The sequence below is a fragment of the Lygodium microphyllum genome, chromosome 23, assembly GCF_053477565.2.
Source record: "Lygodium microphyllum isolate KBCC chromosome 23, Lygodium_microphyllum_v1.1.10, whole genome shotgun sequence".
NCBI lineage: Eukaryota > Viridiplantae > Streptophyta > Polypodiopsida > Schizaeales > Lygodiaceae > Lygodium > Lygodium microphyllum.
The window spans coordinates 2,589,220-2,609,748 of NC_141157.1; the positions used below are offsets into that span (position 1 = coordinate 2,589,220).

The window sequence follows — 20,529 nt, forward strand, 5'->3', positions numbered from 1 at the left end:
GAGTGTTGGCTCTTGCTTCTTTTGCAATCAGTTGCTAAGGCCACAGTAGCTTTCTTTTTGGATCAATTTCTATGACAATAATATATCAATCACTTGCCATTTTATGCAGAGCTAAATTTATATCTCTATTACCATTTGTGAACATTTCCCTATATGGCCAAGGCTATTACAATATTAACACTGCACTAGCTGAGGGATTAGCAATAATTTCCAGTTTCACGCTTGTTGATTCATACAATGGTAGCATCTATGAAGAAATAGACCCCTTCACATTTCTACAACATTCTTATGAGACCTGAAACAGCTCTAAGTTTGAAAACAAACATGCAAATACGACTATCAAATTGACACATGTCCAGAATTTCAGAAATAGGAAATGTCTCAAAGCATAGTCTATTAGCTTCAATGTATTATATCCTTCAAGGCACAAACAAATCAGCTTCATAACATACAATTAGCTTCCATTTCAAACTTCCAAACCACAATCAATGCAGTCATGGTTGCAGTCCACTGTGACTGACCTTTGCAGCTTGGAAGTCTATGTCAAATGTGACTGAACATGATGCAATACAATCATCTTGCATTCCAAACCACAATCAGTGAAGTCGTGATTGCAGTGTACTGCGACTTGCAGCTAGGAAGATCATGACAGGTGAGACTGAGCATGATGATTTCTAGTGGCTGCTGTAGCTCTCCTTAAAGGTAACCTGATGACTGTTTGTAGGAGTAGGGCTATACAACCACCAAAGTACAAGTTTCAGGTATGTGCAAAAGAAGAGGTTGCAATGAATCCAAAAGTTGAGACTGACAGCCAGATGTGATCCTTACAGATGAGAACGAATGGGGATAAATGGAGATAAACAATTTCATAGCTCGTTACTAAAGTGATACAAAGCCGCTGAAAATTTTGGCAGCTCAATCAACAGAATTCACATGGAACTGAAATGGCCAATATATTATGATCATATTGCATTTGTGGGCCTGCATGATCATAATTGGATCATCCTACCAAATGCTCATATGTCCCATCGCTTTTTCACCTTAAATAAAAGGACAGAAGATTGCACATTATATTGTGGAACTTGTAGCATAACTTGGAGCTTGCATTTCCTAGGAGCTTTCTTAGCACCTGATTCTTCCCTGCCAATCTGCAAAAGCTCCACATTTAAGGAACTTGCATGGAAATCAGCAAAACTCCCTAAATTTTGAATACAAGAAGCAAACTATTACCCATGCAGATGCCCAAGCAATTTTGACATCCGAGTCATAGCCAGCTTTAATCTTGAAATTGTCACCTCGCTTATGTTTGTAAACAGCACTCCAAGCAGCCGAGTCAAAATTGTACAAGTAGCTGGAAAAGGAAACATTAAAAGTGCACAAAATCAGAGTACTCACATCCAACAAATGCTTCAAAAGAGTGCACGAACATCTCCAGCCCCATGTATCCTCTTTATTAAAGCGGGATTACTCAGAACTAAGAGTAACGTTCCCTTCAATCCTTAAAAATTAGTATGGCTCTATATGATTTTAATCTTGTATTTCCGGCCTATTTATCATGTAGTATTAATCCAGTGACAATTCGAAGAATGATCAACACATTGACCAGATTTTGTCTATCCCTTTCAAATATAATGAATTGGAAATACATTTAAGGATTTAAAAGAGGCTAGAGCCTCTGTTTTGCCATCCACCTCTTCCTCTAAAGTTCCCCTTGCCTTTAGAATTACCACCGCCTCTTGAAATTTGCATATCATCAAATTGTTGATTTAAACCGTTTTGCTGGTTACTGCCAGCACAATCCATATTATGACCTCTTGAAGAGGATCTGCCACATCCCTTGGCTAAGCTTGAGTTAAATGCTGGTAACCACTGTAAAACCTTGTACATTAGAGCCTACGTGATTAGGAACAGCTACAAGCAGCAGTATATCATTCAGAACACCTACCATGAGCTTCTTAGATGTTGATTGAGACTCCTGGTTCAATGCAACCATTTTAGTATGAACCATATCTTCCTATCTGAATAGCTTCGCACATTATGACTTGTGTTGGTCCTCATGGCTATAAAACTGGAAATTCTGCATCTTGTTGGAAAGGGATTCCTTAAGGCTACAGGCATGAGTTATTTGTGCAGTTCTAGTGGGCGGCTGTATGGAAATCTTAGGACATGGCAATTCCTGTGATTAGGAACAGCAACAAGTAACCATGTATCATGAAGCACACCCATTATGAGACAACCTCCATCCTTCACCACTGAACTGAAAAGTCATCCACTCAGCTATAATGAGTACTTGCATCCATGTAATTTCCATGCAGTTATTTGTGTGAGAACTGACCAGCAGGATGACTTATGATTTCCATGTACATTTTCCTGGCATGTGTGGAATCCATCAAGATGATAACAGACATCATAAGTTCACAAGTTGCAAAGACGAGCTTTGGAGAACAGATTCGTGGACATTTGCATGGAAGCATTCAAGTGCCACAGCACAGAAGGGAGAGCAGATGTGCACAGACAAGCTGTCCCAGCTGTGCATACATATTTAACTGTTAACACTTTGCTGCTTGCAACTGTGGTAGGATGATTTTGTGATCATCAAATACACATCTACATCCTCCAACTGACGCATTACATCATAAATAACAATAATGAGGCAATCCAAATTGAAAACAAATTAATGATCTTGTACGTCAAAGTTTTTGGGCAATTAATACATATAAGATCAACCAAAACTGAAACATTAGAGGCATCTTACTTCAGGTCCACAAAGCAACATACCTCAGTTTGTTGAATGGATCAAATTGGCGCTTGAAAGCAAGTAGCACCGATTTTGATGGCACAGATATTGTTGGTGCAATTGTCAACTCTGGATCCTGTGACAAGTTCAACCCAATTCAGAACATCTAACAATAGAATTGTCACGTTTCTGCTTAAATAGGAGACACTAACACTAGCTATTCCATGATATCTTTCCTTGTGACCGTTATATTGAGTTTAGTGCTCCTAACTTCCCTCTGGTGTTGACGAAAAGTACAGTGTCACGCATAGCAGAAGCCACAGTTGGACATTGCTGCAGCATTGGACATGACAATGCAAAAGGCAAAGATGATGACGAAAAAGAAATATGGAAAGAGCTGAATTAAGATTACTCTGGTAATGTGGAATAGAATCAGAAAAGCACAACATCGCGGCAGAATTAGATACAAGGACCAAAGCACATGCAATACCTCTGAATAGGCTGAACCAAAGCAAGAGTGTCAAACACTAGCCTCCAAATTGAACCATGGAAAAGAGATGGGAAAGTCCCCATGCACAGGCCCACTGCATGAGGATTGAGAAGTCCTACCAGCACCTCATGAGCCAAGACTATAAGAAGAATTGGAGGAGATTTTAGGAGCACCATCACACGATACCTATCACCTCACCACAGTTTTGGCGCTCTCTCTCTACCATGAACCTAATCAACCCCTCTGCGGCACAAGTTTTTGTGAGCAGAGATACTTGCTGACAACCTTGGTGGTTGATGACTGAGGACAATGGACTATAGTGTAATGAAATACTCTAACACAAAAACACAAATAACAATCGTACGACAAAGCACAGACTGATAAAAGAACTCGGTTAGGGTTAGTGTAACTCAGAGACAATGAACACAAAAAATAATTGAAGTGATATAACTACTGAATATACAATACTCATGCAGCAAATACACTATGCAATGAATGAATGCTGAATCTCGAACTCTTGTATCTCAAGGATAAGGGTAGAGATAATGAGCTGGAGAGTGTGTCATACTCTGAACAGATCCCGAATCACAACAAGGCAACCTCCGAATGACGAACACCAGCAAACGGAGCAGTGAGAAGCTAGATCTGATGCAGACAGCAGTGAAGAGAGAGAAAGACAAAACGAAAGCTGCAGGAGAGAGAAATACTAAAAACGCAAGCAGGACAGCCTGCAAGAGAGAGACTAGAAACGCAAGCATGACAACCTGCAGGAGAGAGAAAGCTGCCAAACGTAGGCTGGACAGCCTGGCAACAACCTGCAAAAGCTGGGCAACAGCTGGAGGAGAGAGAAAACTGCCAAACGCAGGCTGCAAATGATGTGGCAAGCAGTACTATAGCAAGTCTATGCAGAAGCAACAGTCGCCTAGCTGGAATCTGCTCCAAACTGCGAGAAGAGGGCTGGAAATCAAGCTCCAACTGTTGTAGACAGCAATGGACGGCTTCAGCTGAGATATCCTCCACAAACGGGATGTGGACTGCAAGCTGATTCACTTGAAATTTGCAAAAACGAGATTGTAGACTGAATGGAGGGCAGCATATGTATTTATAGAAAGTTTGGGCCCTCCCAAGTGGGTTTGTGCTTATGGGACACAAAAACTCTCTAGGATCACGTTTCTTTTAAATAAACTATGTTTCTTCATTAATTAAGCAAATTTTGGGGCTGTTTAAGTAAAGCTAATGCATCTTTAGCTCAACACCTCCCCTCAGGCCCAACAATGGTCCCACGAGAAAGATCTTTTACCCCAAGGCGTCCCATCCCAAAGTAATCAGAGCATCAGACAAAGGGTGCGCGTCAGCTGCCCAATGGCCTACTAAGATTACAGAGGCGATGTTATCTTATCAAGGGAGCCCAAGTGATCACCCCAGAGAGGATAGGGCATCGAACAAACGGTGCACATCGACAACCCAATGGCCTACCAAGCCCTACAAAGACAGATGAAATCAACTATGGACTTTTTTTTTCTGAATTTGATAGATTTAGCATTAAGTATGGGGTTCAAATCAGTTTTCGTCCTATTGAGTATCCGTGCCCCAAACGGAAGAATGATAAAGGATGGTCAGACCCAAGACCTTCACAAAACAAGCATAGTATCCCTACCATTACTGGGTGTCGGTGAAAAAGAAAAATGGCTGTGGGTATAGCAAATATGTGAAGCAAGCAAGACAACAACGCAACCAAGCTAAGGAAAAAACTGCCTTGGAGGCTGCCATGGAAAATGCCAAAAATATGATGGATCCAGAGTCGACCACTCCAAAAGACCGAAAAGAGATAAATGCGCATAAATGCATGTTTACATGAACACAATGCCAATATATGGGATAAAGCAAAGGGAAATGCAAAATGTCATATTCACGCAAAATGCAATACAACGGTACCACTTGTACAGTGCCCTTGCTCGGAATTGTTCACTTGCCCAAGCGCCCTTTTACAATCATATCATCTTGACAGTGCGGATGAAGTTACAAATGTCCATAATACAATACAAAAGAATAAATGAATGTCTAAAAACTGTAAGCATCATCACTCTCACTATCAAGAGAAGAAGCCACCCCCTCTCAAATTGGAAGGAAAAGCAAGAGGGAAGCACCCTCTTCCCATCAATCTGAAAAAGTAGGGGAGATTGTACCCAAGCCGATCCTGGGTAGCAGATACTGAAGAACCGGCCAGTTGACCACTTTGATCAGAATGCTTGCAAAATTATCTAATGAAGGCACAAACTCTAGGCGGATAGTACCTAGCTCAACTTGCTCTCTGGAAAAGTGAAAGTGGACTCCCACATGCCGCATCCATGGTGTAATGATCGGATTGCTCGAAAGGGCAATGGCACTCTCGTTGTCGCAATAGACAACAGTGGGAGAGTCGCATGGAAAATGAAGTGCTGCCAATAAACTCCTCAGGTAGATGGCCTCGGTGGTGCCATCAAAGAGAGCTCGGTACTCAACCTTGGCCATGGAAACCGCCTCCGTCTCCTACTTATAGTTGGACCAAGAAATAGAAGCCGTGCCCAAGGTAAAGAGGTAGCTGACATGGAAATGCCAGGTGCCGAGATCTCTTGCCCAATCAAAATCAATGTATCCCTGCAAACATAAACCAAAACCATATGTCATGCCGTAAGAAAAAGTACACCATAAATAACGCAACACACGAAAGCATATAATCCAATGTGACATCCTAGGTGCTGTGAAATACTGACTGAGTATGCTAACTGAGTAAGCTAAATCTGGCCTAGTGTGAATTAACCAAAGAAGTTTTCCTACAACAAAGCGATAGATATGTGCATCAAAGGGCTATCCTCAGATATCCTTCAACAAGTGGGCAGTACGATCAAGAGATGTTGCCACAGGCTGTGTTTGATCCGAAGTATATTGTTCCACTAGCTGAAGTGCGTACTTCTACTATGACACAAAAATGCATCTCCCAGAACGAATGACCTCCATTCCCAAAAAATAAGACAACAAACTAAGATTTGTCATCTCAAAAGTAGCACTAAGTTTTGCCTTGATGTCTGGTAGGGCACCAAATTCTAAGTCTGTGATGAGTAAGTTATCAACATATATGTCAAGAGCAAGAAGTAGACCAAGCTCAATAGGCACGATCTCTGAAGATGCGAAAGGAGTAATAGGATCGGAATCCTGTACAGAGAATTGCACGATATCTCTCTCGTCAAAAACGACGTACCTCCTAACAATCACCTTGTTTGTCCAAGGATCGAACAAACGATAGGCTTTCGCTTCAAAGGAATAGCCCACAAAAATAAGGAGATCAACTCGAGGAGTGAGCTTTTCTATCTCATCATCAAGCGTATGTATGTGTGTGTGTGTGTGTAGGCACGACACCTAAAGACTCAAAAGTGAAAAATGTCAGGCCGAGAGCCAAAAAATGCCTCAAAGGGGGTCTTTTCAAGAAGAGCCATAGTCGAGCATCAGTTGAGGATGTACACTGAAGTGTTAACAGCCTCGACCCAAAGGCGCTCAGGAAGCTCTGTTGCAAACAACATAGAGCATGTCATTTCCATGACTGTCCAATTCCTACGCTCTATGACGCCATTCTAAGAGGGGGAGTAAGTAGAGATAAGCCGACAAGAGATGCCAAGCTTCAGTACAAACTCGAAAAACTCGTGGAAGATAAACTCACCACTGCTATCACTCCTCATGCAACCAATACGATGTCCAGTTTGGTTATGAACCAGTAGCATCTAAGCAAAAAAATATGCGAAAGCATCCGACTTATGCTTGAGGAAATACACCCACATGTATCTAGAATGATCATCCACTATCAAAAAGAAGTACAATGCGCCATTTACGGCGGCAATGAATGCCGGCTCACAAAGATCAATATGAATCAATCTAAGAGGCTCCTCAGCACGATATGTGAACTGCTGAGAGAATGGGGTACGGTGCTGCTTTTCGAGCTAACAAGCTTTACAGACATCACGAGCTAGTTTTAGACAGGAAAGGCCCTCAACTAGCTAACAGCGGGATAACTCATAAAGAGAGTCATAACCAATATGCCTTAAGCGAAAGTGCCAAAGACGCTCATTGCTCATAGGCTCCCGAGATGTGGCTAATACCTGGAAGCTGTGAAACATAGAGCCCTTGGCTGTCGGCTCAGTCAAAAAGTGAGTCATGTGATAAAGGTCATTAAGCTGTGCCTCATCGCGAGTAATAACTAAACGAATCTAAGTCAAGGATCTCGACTGTGGTCGTTGTAAAGAAAACCGCTCATCCCAACTGGCAAAGCTGCTGAACAAATAATAAGTTCACCCCAAACTGGGAGACATGGTATACATTGTCCAGCGAAGCCAGATCCAAACCATTGTCAGTGTCAAAACTGACCCTATCTTGAGCATGAATCTTAACCAAGGAGTTGTTTCCTACACGGACCCGCCCGACTCCTAGGGCTCAAGAATGGAAAATGTTCTCTATAGCAGTTATATGAAGTATAGCTCCACTGTCCACAATCCAAACAGGAGCTGAAGTGCTCGGCTGTGATGACGAGTGGGCCTCTGCAGTAACCTCGTTAGGAGACAACTCACATATGTGGACAAGACTCGCATCTGTTGTCTATATGGAGACGATGTGGACCTCTACAAACCAGTCAAACAAGCCCTCTGAAGTTGAGAACATTGTCGACTGAGATAGCTGAGCGGTGGCAGTATGAGTCTAACCTTTAAACTGCCCCTTGTCATCACCCTTCCTCCCTTGCTGAGGGTTGCCCAACTGAGGAGCGGAGATCTGAGACTTAGATTTGGATGCACTGCCTCTAGCCTTTGATCGACACTCCTCAAAATTACCAACCTTTTGACAATGTTGACAATAGCTATTCTTTATAGGTACATTTTGCCATCCTTATTTGACTTGTGACTGGGAGTTTCCTTGTGATTCCCCGGATTGATTTTGTTTTTGAATTTGAGTGGAGGTTTGATTTTGTTTACCCTTCCCTTGTTGCCCCTTCTGAGAATGAGCAACAAGAGTCCCCTCTGAGAAAGAGTTCATATAAAATTGATCGAACAACCATGCGTAATGCAACAACTGACACTCAAATTCATAGAAAGTAGGTATGGTAGGCTTCAAAGCTATACCTTCCACGAAATTGAAGTATTTCCTGGCGAGTTTGTTTAGAAACAATGTGACTTGATCGTCAAAGGACTTGGGAGTCCCCATAGTGGAGAATTCAGCAAAAAGTCCCCGATACTCAACCAACTTGACTTTCAAGTCATCTCGGTCTGTGATTTTAAAGAGTTGGAGCTCATGGTCAAGATATATACGATGGGTCCTATCCTAAGCCGCATAGCGGTCAATCAAGTATGCCCATCATTCTAACACTAAGTCAAAATGTTGAAGCTGATAATGAAACTCAGGCAATAAGCCTTGTATCAGCTCGACAATAGCGAAGGCATTCCTAGCCTTCCATGACCCGACAACCTCGTATGGAATAAATGCGAAATCGGATTGGGGTTCTAACCCCTGCATAAGATCCCATAGGTTCTGGGAGTCAAGGACATGTCTCATCAAGTTCGACCAAGTGGAAAAGTTTGACCCATTAAAACCAATCTTATCATTGAAATTAAGCATGACAGAAGATGAGGTGGAACTATAAGGTGTCGAGAAAGTGAAATAAGATGGAGATGGAGGGTAAGATGGTGATGGTGGGTATGTCTGATAGAGAGAATGAGAGGGAAAAGGTGGATAGGCAGAAATAGGTTGGGAATGTCCAATGAGTGCCGATTGATACGGAAGCACTGGAACAGGAATGTTTCCATAAGGTGCCGATGGAGGTGGAGGCATTGGGACATGAAAGCCATGTCCAAAGCTTAGCTGGGACACAACAGAATGACCAAGAGATCCACTAGGTAATGCTATAGAGGCAAGCTGTGGTGTTACATTAATAAATGTAACTTATGGAGAGACAAGCGCGAGGGATGACCGTTCGGGGGGCTTGGGCACCCAAACGGGGTCAAGGGGAGCCTAGAGAGTAAGTGAGTTTAAAGATAGTATAACTCACCTGAAGCTGATGGCTGGTAGTCAGATCAGGATTAGAAAGCCAGCAATCTTCTAGGCGAGGCTGGGTGGTAAATCCAACAGGATCTCTCGTGTTGTTTGAACTGTCCACAGAAGAGGGGGAACTTAGTTGAATCTCCGACATTAACACACGCGATCACTTAACATTGGTATCAGAGCCATTGGGCGACGTTACCTTGGAAACAGTCAAAAGGGCTTTCGTCCTTGTCGCAACGAAAGCGTAGCGGGCTTTTTTGAAAAAGAGTCGTCGGGTCCCGTCCCTGCCTAGCACGCCAATCTGGAGCTGTCGCGTTACCAATCGGCAGCGATGCTCTTCAATCCTGCAGTTGTCCACGTCAACACCGAAGCAGTTGCACCAGGCTAACGCGGGCATCACAATAGGGACGGTGGACGGCACGGTTTCAAACCTGCGCGGACGTCACCAGTAGGGAAGGGGGGACGGTATAAGACGTGTCAGGCGAAATCCCGCCTTAAAGTGACAATAGTGGTCACAACTAGTTCATACGTGACCTGAAGGGGGGAGGGGGTGTTTAATCCCATCTTCATCCTCCATTTCTGCCCGACAAGTCTTATTCTTATGCAACCGACACAGTCTGGAGGAAAGTCTGGAGAAAAGTCAAACTATTCCTCACATCTTTTGCAATCACTAAACTGTTAAAGCCATCAACAGCTGCCCTATCACTGTAATCAGGGAAGTACCTCATCTTGTACGCAAATTTCTTATATTTTCTTTCTAATTCCAGTGTATTAATGGAGGGCAAAGAGAAAAAGAGGGTAACCAAAGACTCTAGTTCCGAGGACCATCCTATGGTGGATCCCCATGAAACGAAAATTCAAGAAGAACAATGGGAAGAATTTTTTGCTACACGAGAACAATTTGATGATTTAATTGCTCGTGTCCAAGCACAGGGGGTTCAAATGGAGTTGCTAACTCAAGCACTCACAGCAATAAAATCTCAATTAGCCTTGTTATTAGAAAGGGATAAAAATAAGGTAAAAACCTCACACATTCCATCTTCATCGAAAGATCTAGATGTGACTATGCAAGATCCTAGGGAACCTCAGCAAAAGCTAAGGGATAACCCAATGTTAAAATATATGAAACCCCCTCAGTTTCACGGGGAGAAAAAAGATAGAAATAAAGACGCTATCTTTAATTTTCTCCAAAAATGGGAGGATTTGTACAAACTTAAGAATACTCCACCACATCTCCAAGCACTGGAGGCCAATCTAACCTTGGGACCAAAGGTATATAAATGGTGGAGAACTTTAAAGGAGGCAAATAAAATACCTGAAACTTGGGCTCAATTTGAATCGGTCTTTTTGAAAGAATTCCTTCTTAAAAATGAAATGGAAAAAAATTGAAAATTTTGGGATTATGTCACACAAAAGGAAAGACCTTTGCTAACATATCTCAAGGAGTATCATGAGATAATCCTCAAATTGGAAGGAATAGATAAATTTAAAAAGACAAGAGGATTCATAAGGGGACCGGATAAGGCTTGTAAAAAGGAAGTGAAAAGAAGTTCACCCAAGACGCTTGAAGAGGCCATTAAATTTGCACTAATCAATGAAGATAATACGCATCTAGGTGCACCCACTAGTCTCACTGATACGGAGCCCAAGACTAGGAAATTTGAGGCCTCAAAATTTGTAGGCAAATTTAAAAGAAAAATGACATTCCTTAAGGACAAGAAACAACCCTTTGAAAAGAAACAATATGTAAGGCCAAAGTTAAGCCAAGATGACTTTGATAAAGCTATAAAAAAAAGGCTGTGTTTCAATTGCCTATCCCCTAACCATGCTGCCTGGAATTGCCCTCAAAGGAAAAAGGAAAAAGATAAAGGAAAAGATAAGGACAAGGGCAAGGGAAAAGAGAAACAAATCCATGTAGTGCAAACCCTGGAATTAAAGGGGCACGAAAAGTATAAATTTTTAGAGGTCTTGCACAAGGATATACAACACAGGTGTTATATGTCAACTTCTATGTAGCAGCCTACTTTTGGGCCACATGATTTAGTTAGAGTGCATGGATTGATAGCTCGAAAGAGAGTTAGAGTCATGATTGATGACTCTGCCACCCACAACTTCATAAATTATCCACTTGTCAAAAAATTGAAACTTCCCCAACAAAAGATTGGGCATCGATATATTGTTTGTATGATGCAAGGTCGGGATAATAAAATATGGGATACAATGGTATCCAATTTGAAAATTGAGATCCAAGGATATAAAGATAAACTTGATTTCCAAATTATGAATATGGAAAGAGCTGATATTGCTTTAGGGAGGGAGTAGCCATGGGGATTGGAACCATCCTTAAAACGCAGTTATCATCATAATACACTGGAATTTGAAAGGGATGGTAAGACTTTTGTGATTCAAGGTGAACATGAAGTATCTGATAACCCTTTGTTGCGTTCCATTGAAGTTCAGAAGCTGAGAAAGAAGGAAGCTTGTGAGGTATATATGTTATGGTCCCTTCCTGTACAGAATACTTTTACTTTCTGTAATATAAAGCAACAATTTTCTTATGTTTGTGAGTTGAAAGTAAATAATGAATTAAGTAGTTTGTTAGATGAATTTAAAGATGTGTTTCCTTCTGATTTACCAAGTGGCCTTCCACCAGATAGGGGTGATGTAAATCACCCAATTGACATAGATAGAGATACACATCCTATTTCTAAACCACCTTATAAGCTAAGTGAAACACAGCACCAAGAAGTCGAAAGACGATTAAGGATTACATTGATAAGGGGTTTATACAATCGAGCAATTCATCTTGGGCTTCGTCAATTTTATTGGTGAAGAAAAAAGATGGCTCTATGCGACTTTGTGTTGATTATAGAGCACTTAATAAGATAACGGTGAAGAATAAATTTCCTATGCCTAGAATGGAAGATCTTTTTGATCAATTACAAGGGGCAAAATTCTTCACCAAGATTGACTTAAGATCAGGCTATCACCAAGTAAGAATTAAGGCCCAGGATGTTCCTAAGACGGCATTTCGTACTAGATACGGCATTATGACTTTTTGGTGATGCCTTTTGGCCTCACAAATGCACCAGCTACATTTATGAAGCTGATGAATAATGTGTTATGGCCCTATCTAGGACGGTTTGTAGTAGTCTTCTTGGATGATATCTTGATCTTTAGTAAATCAAGAGAAGAACATTTGGAACACTTACGGTTAGTATTCCAATTGTTAAGAACCCATTCCCTTTATGCGAAGAAAACTAAATGTGAATTCTTCGCACAAGAGGTCAAATATTTGGGACATATTATCTCAAAAGAGGGAATCAAGATGGATCCAGAAAAAGTAAGGGCAATTATTGAATGGCCATCTCCAAGGAACTTAGGGCATATGTAAGTAAAAGGCAAACTAATTGGAAAGAGTATCTACCGATAGCAGAGTTTGCATATAATAGTGCCAAGCACTCTTCCACTGGATATAGTCTATTTATGCTAATGTATGGGTTTCAGTCCAGAGCTCCTCATACAGTGGGACTGCATAAGGAAAAGGTTCAAGCAACCAATGACTTTTTAGAGGATATGAATAATATGTTAAAATTTGCTCAAGAAAATATTAAAAAAGCTCAAAATCGAGCAAGAGCTTATACAGATCCTCATCGAAGAGACATCTCCTTTGAGAAAGGAGAATTGGTCTATCTTAAGGTGCCTGAACCAACTAAAACCATGAAAATGGGACAATATCCAAAGCTGTCACCCAGATATTGTGGTCCTTTCACAATATTTAAAAGGGTGGGAAAACAAGCTTACAAGCTCCAATTACCTACTGATAGTAAAACACATCCAGTTTTTCATGTAAATAAGCTAAGAAAGAAGCTGGGTGATATGGATAATCGAATCTTAAATGATAATATTGAGGAGCTATTAGATGACAAATCTAATCCACATGAACCGGAAAGAATTTTAAATGTTTGTAACAAACGAACAAGGAACACTATTTATCAAGAATATCTGGTCAAATGAAAAGATTGTTCAGAAGAAAGCTCAACATGGGAGCGAGTAAATACTTTAAGGAAAAGGTTTTCCAATTTACAGTTGGACCTTCCAAGTATCATTTTCGAGGACGAAACTGATTTTTAAGGGGAAGGAAATGTTACATTAATAAATGTAACTTATGGGGAGACAAGCGCGAGGGTTGACCGTCCGGGGGTCTTGGACACCCGAACAGGGTCAAGGGGAGCCTAGAGAGTAAGTGAGTTTAAAGATAGTATGACTCACTTGAAGCTGACGGCTAACAGTCAGATCAAGATTAGAAATCCAACAACCTTCTAGGCGAGGCTGGGTGGTGAATCAAACAGAATCTCTCGTACTGTTGGAACTGTCAACAGAAGAGGGGAGACTTAGCTGAATCTTCGACATTAACACAGGCGATCACCTAACATGTGGTACCAACTGATCCACACTCGAGAGAGATTGGGGGATACCCAAGCTGCAATGATCCCGAAAGTGTCCACTAGGTAATGCTATAGAGGCAAGCTGTGGTACCAACTGATCCACACTTGAGAGAGATTCGGGGGATACCCAGCTGCAATGATCCTGAAAGTGTGTGAAAAGCAGGTGGAACACCACCTAATGGAGAAAAGGATGAGGTACTAAAGGCAATGCCTATGTTTTTATAATCCCCCGGTGCCGTGTGATGTGCAACATGAGATGTTTGATAGAAAAATATAAATGGTGTAAAGAAAAGTGGAGAAGCAACCGAAAAATGTGGTGGGATGGGTGGATTTTGAATTTGTGGTGTGAAAGATACAGATGCATTTTGTTCATTTTTACCATTTAATGATTGAAAATGAAATGATGATGATGATAATGCACCATGCAGTGTAGAAATAGAAACATCAAATTCATTCTGATTTTGATAAGTAAACTAAAAAGAAGGAAGGGTAAAAGAAGAGCTACCTAGCTTCACGACGTATATTAACAAACAAAAATAAGTCCTCAAGAGAACCTTTTCCCCAGTCAATAAATTGTACTCTATCTTCCTCATGATTTCTACCAGTATATTGCAAAGCAAAAGAGATAAAAGACGAATCTAAAGTACCTTGCACCGAAGTGGACGAAAGAGCATGAAAGAATGGAACATACTCCGGATCTCTTTCTCCAAGAGGGGGGCCCATCCCTGAGGGAGATCTCGACGGTCCTGCAATATCATCAGATTTATGCGCAACATCTGAAGAGAGAAATTCATGCATACCTTCATTAAGTAGCTTCTCTTCAAGGGCAATCCTTTGATCGAGCTCCTCGATCTTCTTTCGTCTAAAGTCCATAATCACATGATATTCTTCAATGGAAAGCTTGTATAGCCTTTCTTCCGTATTGTCAGAAGTGTCTACCACCATATCGGAACTTTGTGAAGCAAGTTATTCTGCCCACTCTCACTCGATTCTCGGCATATGTTGTTCTGGAAACCGAATTAGTGTTGATGTATTCGAAGTCATTTGAACCTACTGTTGTTTTTGCTTCTTGCAAAGAGCTTTCAAATCAAAGGCCTAGGTTTCTCAAAGAGTACCAAGCTCTGATACCATGTAAAGAAATACTCTAACACAAAAACACAAATAACAATCGTACGCCAAAGCACAAACTGATAAAAGAACTCAGTTAGGGTTAGGGTGACTCAGAGACAATGAACACAAAAAATAACTGAAGTAATATAACTACCAAATATACAATGCTCAAGCAGCAAACACGCTATAAGTGAATGAATACTGAACCTCGAACTCCTGTATCTCAAGAATCAGGGCAAGAGTAATGAGTTGGAGAGTGTATCGTCCTCTGAATGGATCTTGAATCTTAGCAAGATAGTCTTCAGATGTCGAACACCAACAAATGCAGCAGTGAGAAGTTGGATTTGATACAGGCGGCAGTGAGGAGAGAGAAACACTAAAAATGCAAGCTACAGGAGAGAGAAAGACTAAAAACGTGTCAGAGTGCAGCAGTGCGGAAGCGTAGGACTGAGAGAGAGAGAGCGCAGAGAGAGAAGAGAGAAAAAGAGACTGTGGAAGATGAAGATTTGCTGTGTAAAGTGTGTTGTATACAAAGATATGCAGATATGTACACGGGCGCAGTGCGCTGGACTGCGTGTCTCCACCTCGACGATGCAACCTGCTGTTCATCTCGAAGTCCGCTATAGTCTGCACTGTCTCCTGTCAAAAATCTGCGAACAGAGACGGAATCTGCGCGTGCCACCAGTCTGTAATCTCTGAGCAGAAAAGTGCGGGAGACTGCTGAAAAACTCAGCTATAAATAGCTAGAATCTGAGCGCCAGAAAAAGACTTGTCAATTGCATTAAATGCAGCCGACTGACAGGACAGGTCGGACTGCCACGTGGCAGTCCGACTGTGCAGTCTGACTGCACCTGGACAAATCTGTCCGACAGGATCTGATCTGACAGCTAACACCCCCTCTCAGAGCCTGGGCGGGGCAGAAGCCTGAGGGATCTGGAATGTCTCCAAAGTAGAGCCTGGGGAAGTGCCTTCGTAAACAAATCTGCAAGATTATCCTCCGTCTTGCAGTACTCCACAGTGATGGTCTCATCCAAAAGCTTCTCTCTGATGAAGTGAAACTGGATCTCTATGAGCTTCGTCCGGGCATGAAAAACAGGATTCCGTGCCAAGGCAATGCAACTCTCATTGTCACATTGCAGCAAAGTAGGACAAGTTTGGGGACAGCAAAGCTCCTCTAACAATCTCCGAAGCCACACAGCCTCACATGTAGCGGAAGACGCGGCCCGATACTCCGCCTCAGTAGACGAAAGGGCTGCCGTGGGCTGCTTCTTGCTACTCCATGAGATAATGCCTGCACCCAAGGTAAAACAGTAACCTGTAGTAGACCGCCTGTGGTCCACATCACCGGCCCAATCCGAGTCGCTCCAACCTGCAAGTACAAGATCTGAACCATCTGTCCCTGCGGGGTAATGAATCCCTAAATCAAACGTCCCCCTCAAATACCGAAGTATCCGCTGAGCAGCCTGCCAATGCACCGTCTAAGGTTCACTCATGAACCCTGCCAAGAGCCCAACAGCAAAACAAAGATCAATATAAGTGTTGAGGAGCCAAATCAATGAGCCAATCAACTGACGATAGCAGGATGCATCCGCCATGGGAGAAGCTGAATGGGAAGTGGCCTTCCAGTTCGGATCCATAGGAGTAGAAAGGGTCCGACAATCCTCCATCGCAAAAGAAACCAAGAGCTCCTGTACATATCTCTATTGAGAGATGAAGATCCCCCTCTAAGACTGATAAATCTCATGGCTCAAAAAGAAATGGAGTAGACCCAAGTCCGTCATCTCGAACGTCCGATGTAAAGCTGTCTTCGTCTCTTGGACCTTCTGTGCATGATTACATGTGACAATCAAATCATCAACATACAACACAAAAAGCACACAACCATCCTCGGAAGTGTGAATATAAAGCTGCGGATCGGCCTTAGAACGCCGATATCCCAACTGTGAGTGAAGGAACGAATCAATCTTCTCGTTCCATGCACGCGGAGCCTGCTTAAGGCCATACAAGGCCTTCTTCAACCTGTAGACTTTCCCATCTGAAGATCCAAAGCCAAGAGGCTGCTCGACATAGATCTCCTCCTTCAAATCACCATTGAGTAAGGCCGACTTCACATCCAACTGGTAGACAGGCCAGCCAGAAGCAGCATTGAATTGATTACCAATAGACAAAGTGACACATGCAAGAGATCCATTCATGGCTTTGGCTGCATATTCTTGTGAGGGCATGTACTTCATTTATATCTACACATGCTACCTCAAAAATGGGCGACAAAAATGCATATATGCTTACATCAAAGTGCATCATTAGCATTGGCCTCATTAGCCCACATCTTGCTATGTGTTTTATTACAAATTGTGAGTCTATAAAGAAAGCAACAAGTGCTATCATTTAGGATTACTATGTACACACAACGATGTGTCATACTACATGGCACTTTGCTAGCTAACTTATTGAAGGACACTACTAAGGTGTCATAGGTTGAGTCTATCATTGAACATGCTTCTCAAATGGCAACCTTTGTTTTAAACCACCAATTTCTTTAGCAAGAGTTCTCTAAGGAGTCAAAGAAGATACCTTGAAATACTATGAGACAAGATTTACATGCAACTTCTTCATGTTGGGCTACTCAAGGACATGCAATGTTGTGCATCAAGACAATTATCCATTAGTAATTCGTTTACTTTCTTACCATGGGTAGGCTTCTACTCCTATAAGGATTCTATACATAGAGAAAAAAGATATTAAAGACTTTGGAGCGATCTACACACTACGAAATCAAGAGGTTGGTAGATGAAACCCCATAGCTAAAAAAAAAGAGAAAGTGTAAGCACAAGGAAAAACGTAAGAATGACAGTACTTTGAACTTAACCGACTCGATCAATTATCACTATGAAAATTAAAGAATAGAGAGAGAAAAAAAAAAAAGAGTCAGCACCATGTTAAGAGAAAAATTGGCCCCTCTTCCTTTACAACAATTGATTGAAACAAAACCACGAGCACCAACCATATAAAAAAGGCTAATTTGTTGCAATTCTAAAAATTAGGGTTATTGAAATCCTAATTTTTGCAAACTCGGTCAATAAGCTGATTTTCTTCTTAAGTGCTTGGTCAAATCAAACTAAGTAGAAAATGCTTCTTGGATAAGAGATAGATAAAAGAATACAAAGCATGTAACTGAAATTTCAACACAGGAGTTTATTCCAAATAAAGAGAGAGATTTCCGATATATAGATGAGAGCTTGTATACTTAAAAGTGAAAAGTAGATGTTACAAATGATAAGTGCTTGCTAAATATGACAAATATAATGATACTTGTCTCTTCAAAATGATACATGTCCTCTTTTAGATGCTACATGTCACTTTTCTAGAAAAAAAAACTTTCAAACCTTCTACTCTAAAAATCTCTCCAATGGCTAAGAATTTAAGATAGCTAATGAAAACGAAATTGTTCCTTGTGAAATTCCAAAGCCTTGGACGCGAATCGAATTTTCATTTAAGCAACTTCTGAAAATAGTAACCTCTTAAATTTTACAAGTCACCAAATTTAGCTTTTAAAGAGCTTCATTATATAAAATCATTATATAGGTTCATCAATTCAAGGTTTGTTTCTTCACTCATAAGTATCTGCTTTCACTTTTTAAAACCACTCATTATATAGACTTCTAGCTTATGTGACTATCTAAGTGTAAAAGTCTTTGTCATCTGAGCTTTCTGGTCAATCTGACCATCCGACTAAACTTTTAATTTCTATTGGGCATCTCATCAATGACGACCCAAGTATAATTATAGGACATTCTGGCCATTGGCCACCCTTAAATAGAAAGATGAATATTTAATCATATTTTAAAACACTTAAATAATACAAATCACTTTTTAAAGTACATGAGCATCAGATTAATTTGGAATCATTAAGTTAATATGCTTGGTAACAATTGATACATAAAAGATTTGTTATAAAAAAACTCGATACACTTAAATGATTGAGCTAATAAAGTCAATGTCACGTACAATGGTAGATATAAGCAATACAAACATACAGATCAGCTTCAATGTTCCTAACAGGACATATTCCAAAAACACTATACAAGGTTACAACATACATAATACTGAATTATTCAGTATGATTGGCATAATTGCCAAATCGAAAGACCAAAACTTTAAGGTACACAAAATCTACAAAATGAAGAACTTGCCCATTCCTTAGCACATTATTTTTAGTAGCAATGTAGATTTTACATCAAATTTTGCATGAAATGAAATAGTGTACAAAGTAAAGATAGAATTCAAGCACCTTATATTTATACTTCAAGCTTAAATTCTCATCTCGATAATCTGCCACAAGTAAACCATTTAATAATCTTGCACCAACAAACCCATTAATAGAGAGCACTCTTGACTCTTCCCGTTGTTCCTCCTCTATCTTGACCTCACCATTTGGGAATGTTAATGATGCCCTTGGCTGCAAGGACAAACAAGCTAGTCAGCATTCTGCAAAAAGCTTCTCTAAAACAAATGAAGCATCTAACTTCAATTTACTTTTGGAAACTCCTGAAGCTCATGGTCAAGCACTCATTAAGTATACTTCAAAAGTAAGCAAAAAGAAGAATATGCTCTCATAATGCAACAAGAAAAAAGATAATGCAGGCATTTTAGAAACTGTAATGAGCCTATGTAACTTCAGATTCCTTAACATTACAACAAAGATCAAAGATAGTGCATGTAAATGCCTTAAGCAGTTTTTTGTCCAGAACTCATAAGCTGACAACGGTATTTCATATAAATCTACTTAAACCAGATTTCAAATTATTGCTGCATCTAGTAAAAACTTAAGCATGTAATATCAACTCTTCAAGTCTCGCTTAAAGCTTCAAACAGCATGCGGACTATTCACAGCTTTTACACAATGCCAGGGGGAACCATCTGTCACATTTGTGTAAAGACAATATCAACAGCAACAGTGCTGTGTCTCACAGCATCATTTTTCTCAGCATGACCTCCATACAATGTGAGAAGATCTGCAACATTCCTATCCATATCAGCATTAACTCCATGAACAAATCAGCACCGCCTTTGATGGAACATACATTAGCTTTTGTATAAAATCAATGTGTTGAAAGCCTGATCTTGATAATCACCATACATCAGAATTTTGAATTAAGTGAGATTCTACCAGTTCAAGACAACAGACAATCATTTTGACCTGAAATTACATTGCAAACTATACCCAAGAAAATGAGTAACGATCAATGTTATCAGGTGATTGCAGCAGCAGCATGCAAATACTTACTAATCCCAAAGTGGGTACATCATATCCAATTTCTGCTTGATATGCTGCATCAGTTGAGTGCGCAATCAGCTTCACCTCACCTTGCCGTGCCTGCAATCATAGAAACAATCTATTACATGTATGTGCAATGTCAGAATTTAATCATTCGCCTTCATTTTTCAAGGCCAAAAACATTCTTAACTTCTTCACACCAAACCTGTCATGGTTTTTTTAGCTTAGGCAAGCTTGATAAGAAAATTGCAACAGCAAAACATGTGTTTATCTGAGCCTCTAACTCTAGAAAACAAATCCTCAAGCCCTTGCACGAGTATGCTGACTAGTAGCAGATTGTAGAAAATGCTGTGCATAATGCAAAGAGTTGAAAATAAGTTACATCACAGCCTCACATGCGGTCTCACTT

The 20,529-nt window shown here is 40.7% G+C and overlaps 1 protein-coding gene across 1 annotated transcript in view; it reads right to left on the reverse strand.

Moving 5' to 3' along the window:
* Positions 1-377: 377 nt before the first annotated feature.
* Positions 378-20,529, reverse strand: part of OEP37 (chloroplast outer envelope protein 37) — a 21,244-nt gene continuing 1,092 nt past the window's right edge. The window contains exons 2-6 of the mRNA XM_087663673.1: positions 20,130-20,219; positions 19,134-19,301; positions 2,779-2,873; positions 1,231-1,351; positions 378-1,148 (exon numbers count right to left, since the gene is read on the reverse strand). Coding sequence (XP_087519799.1) covers positions 1,017-1,148; positions 1,231-1,351; positions 2,779-2,873; positions 19,134-19,301; positions 20,130-20,219 — 606 coding nt within the window. The 3' untranslated portion in view covers positions 378-1,016. The remainder of the gene's footprint in view (positions 1,149-1,230; positions 1,352-2,778; positions 2,874-19,133; positions 19,302-20,129; positions 20,220-20,529) is intronic.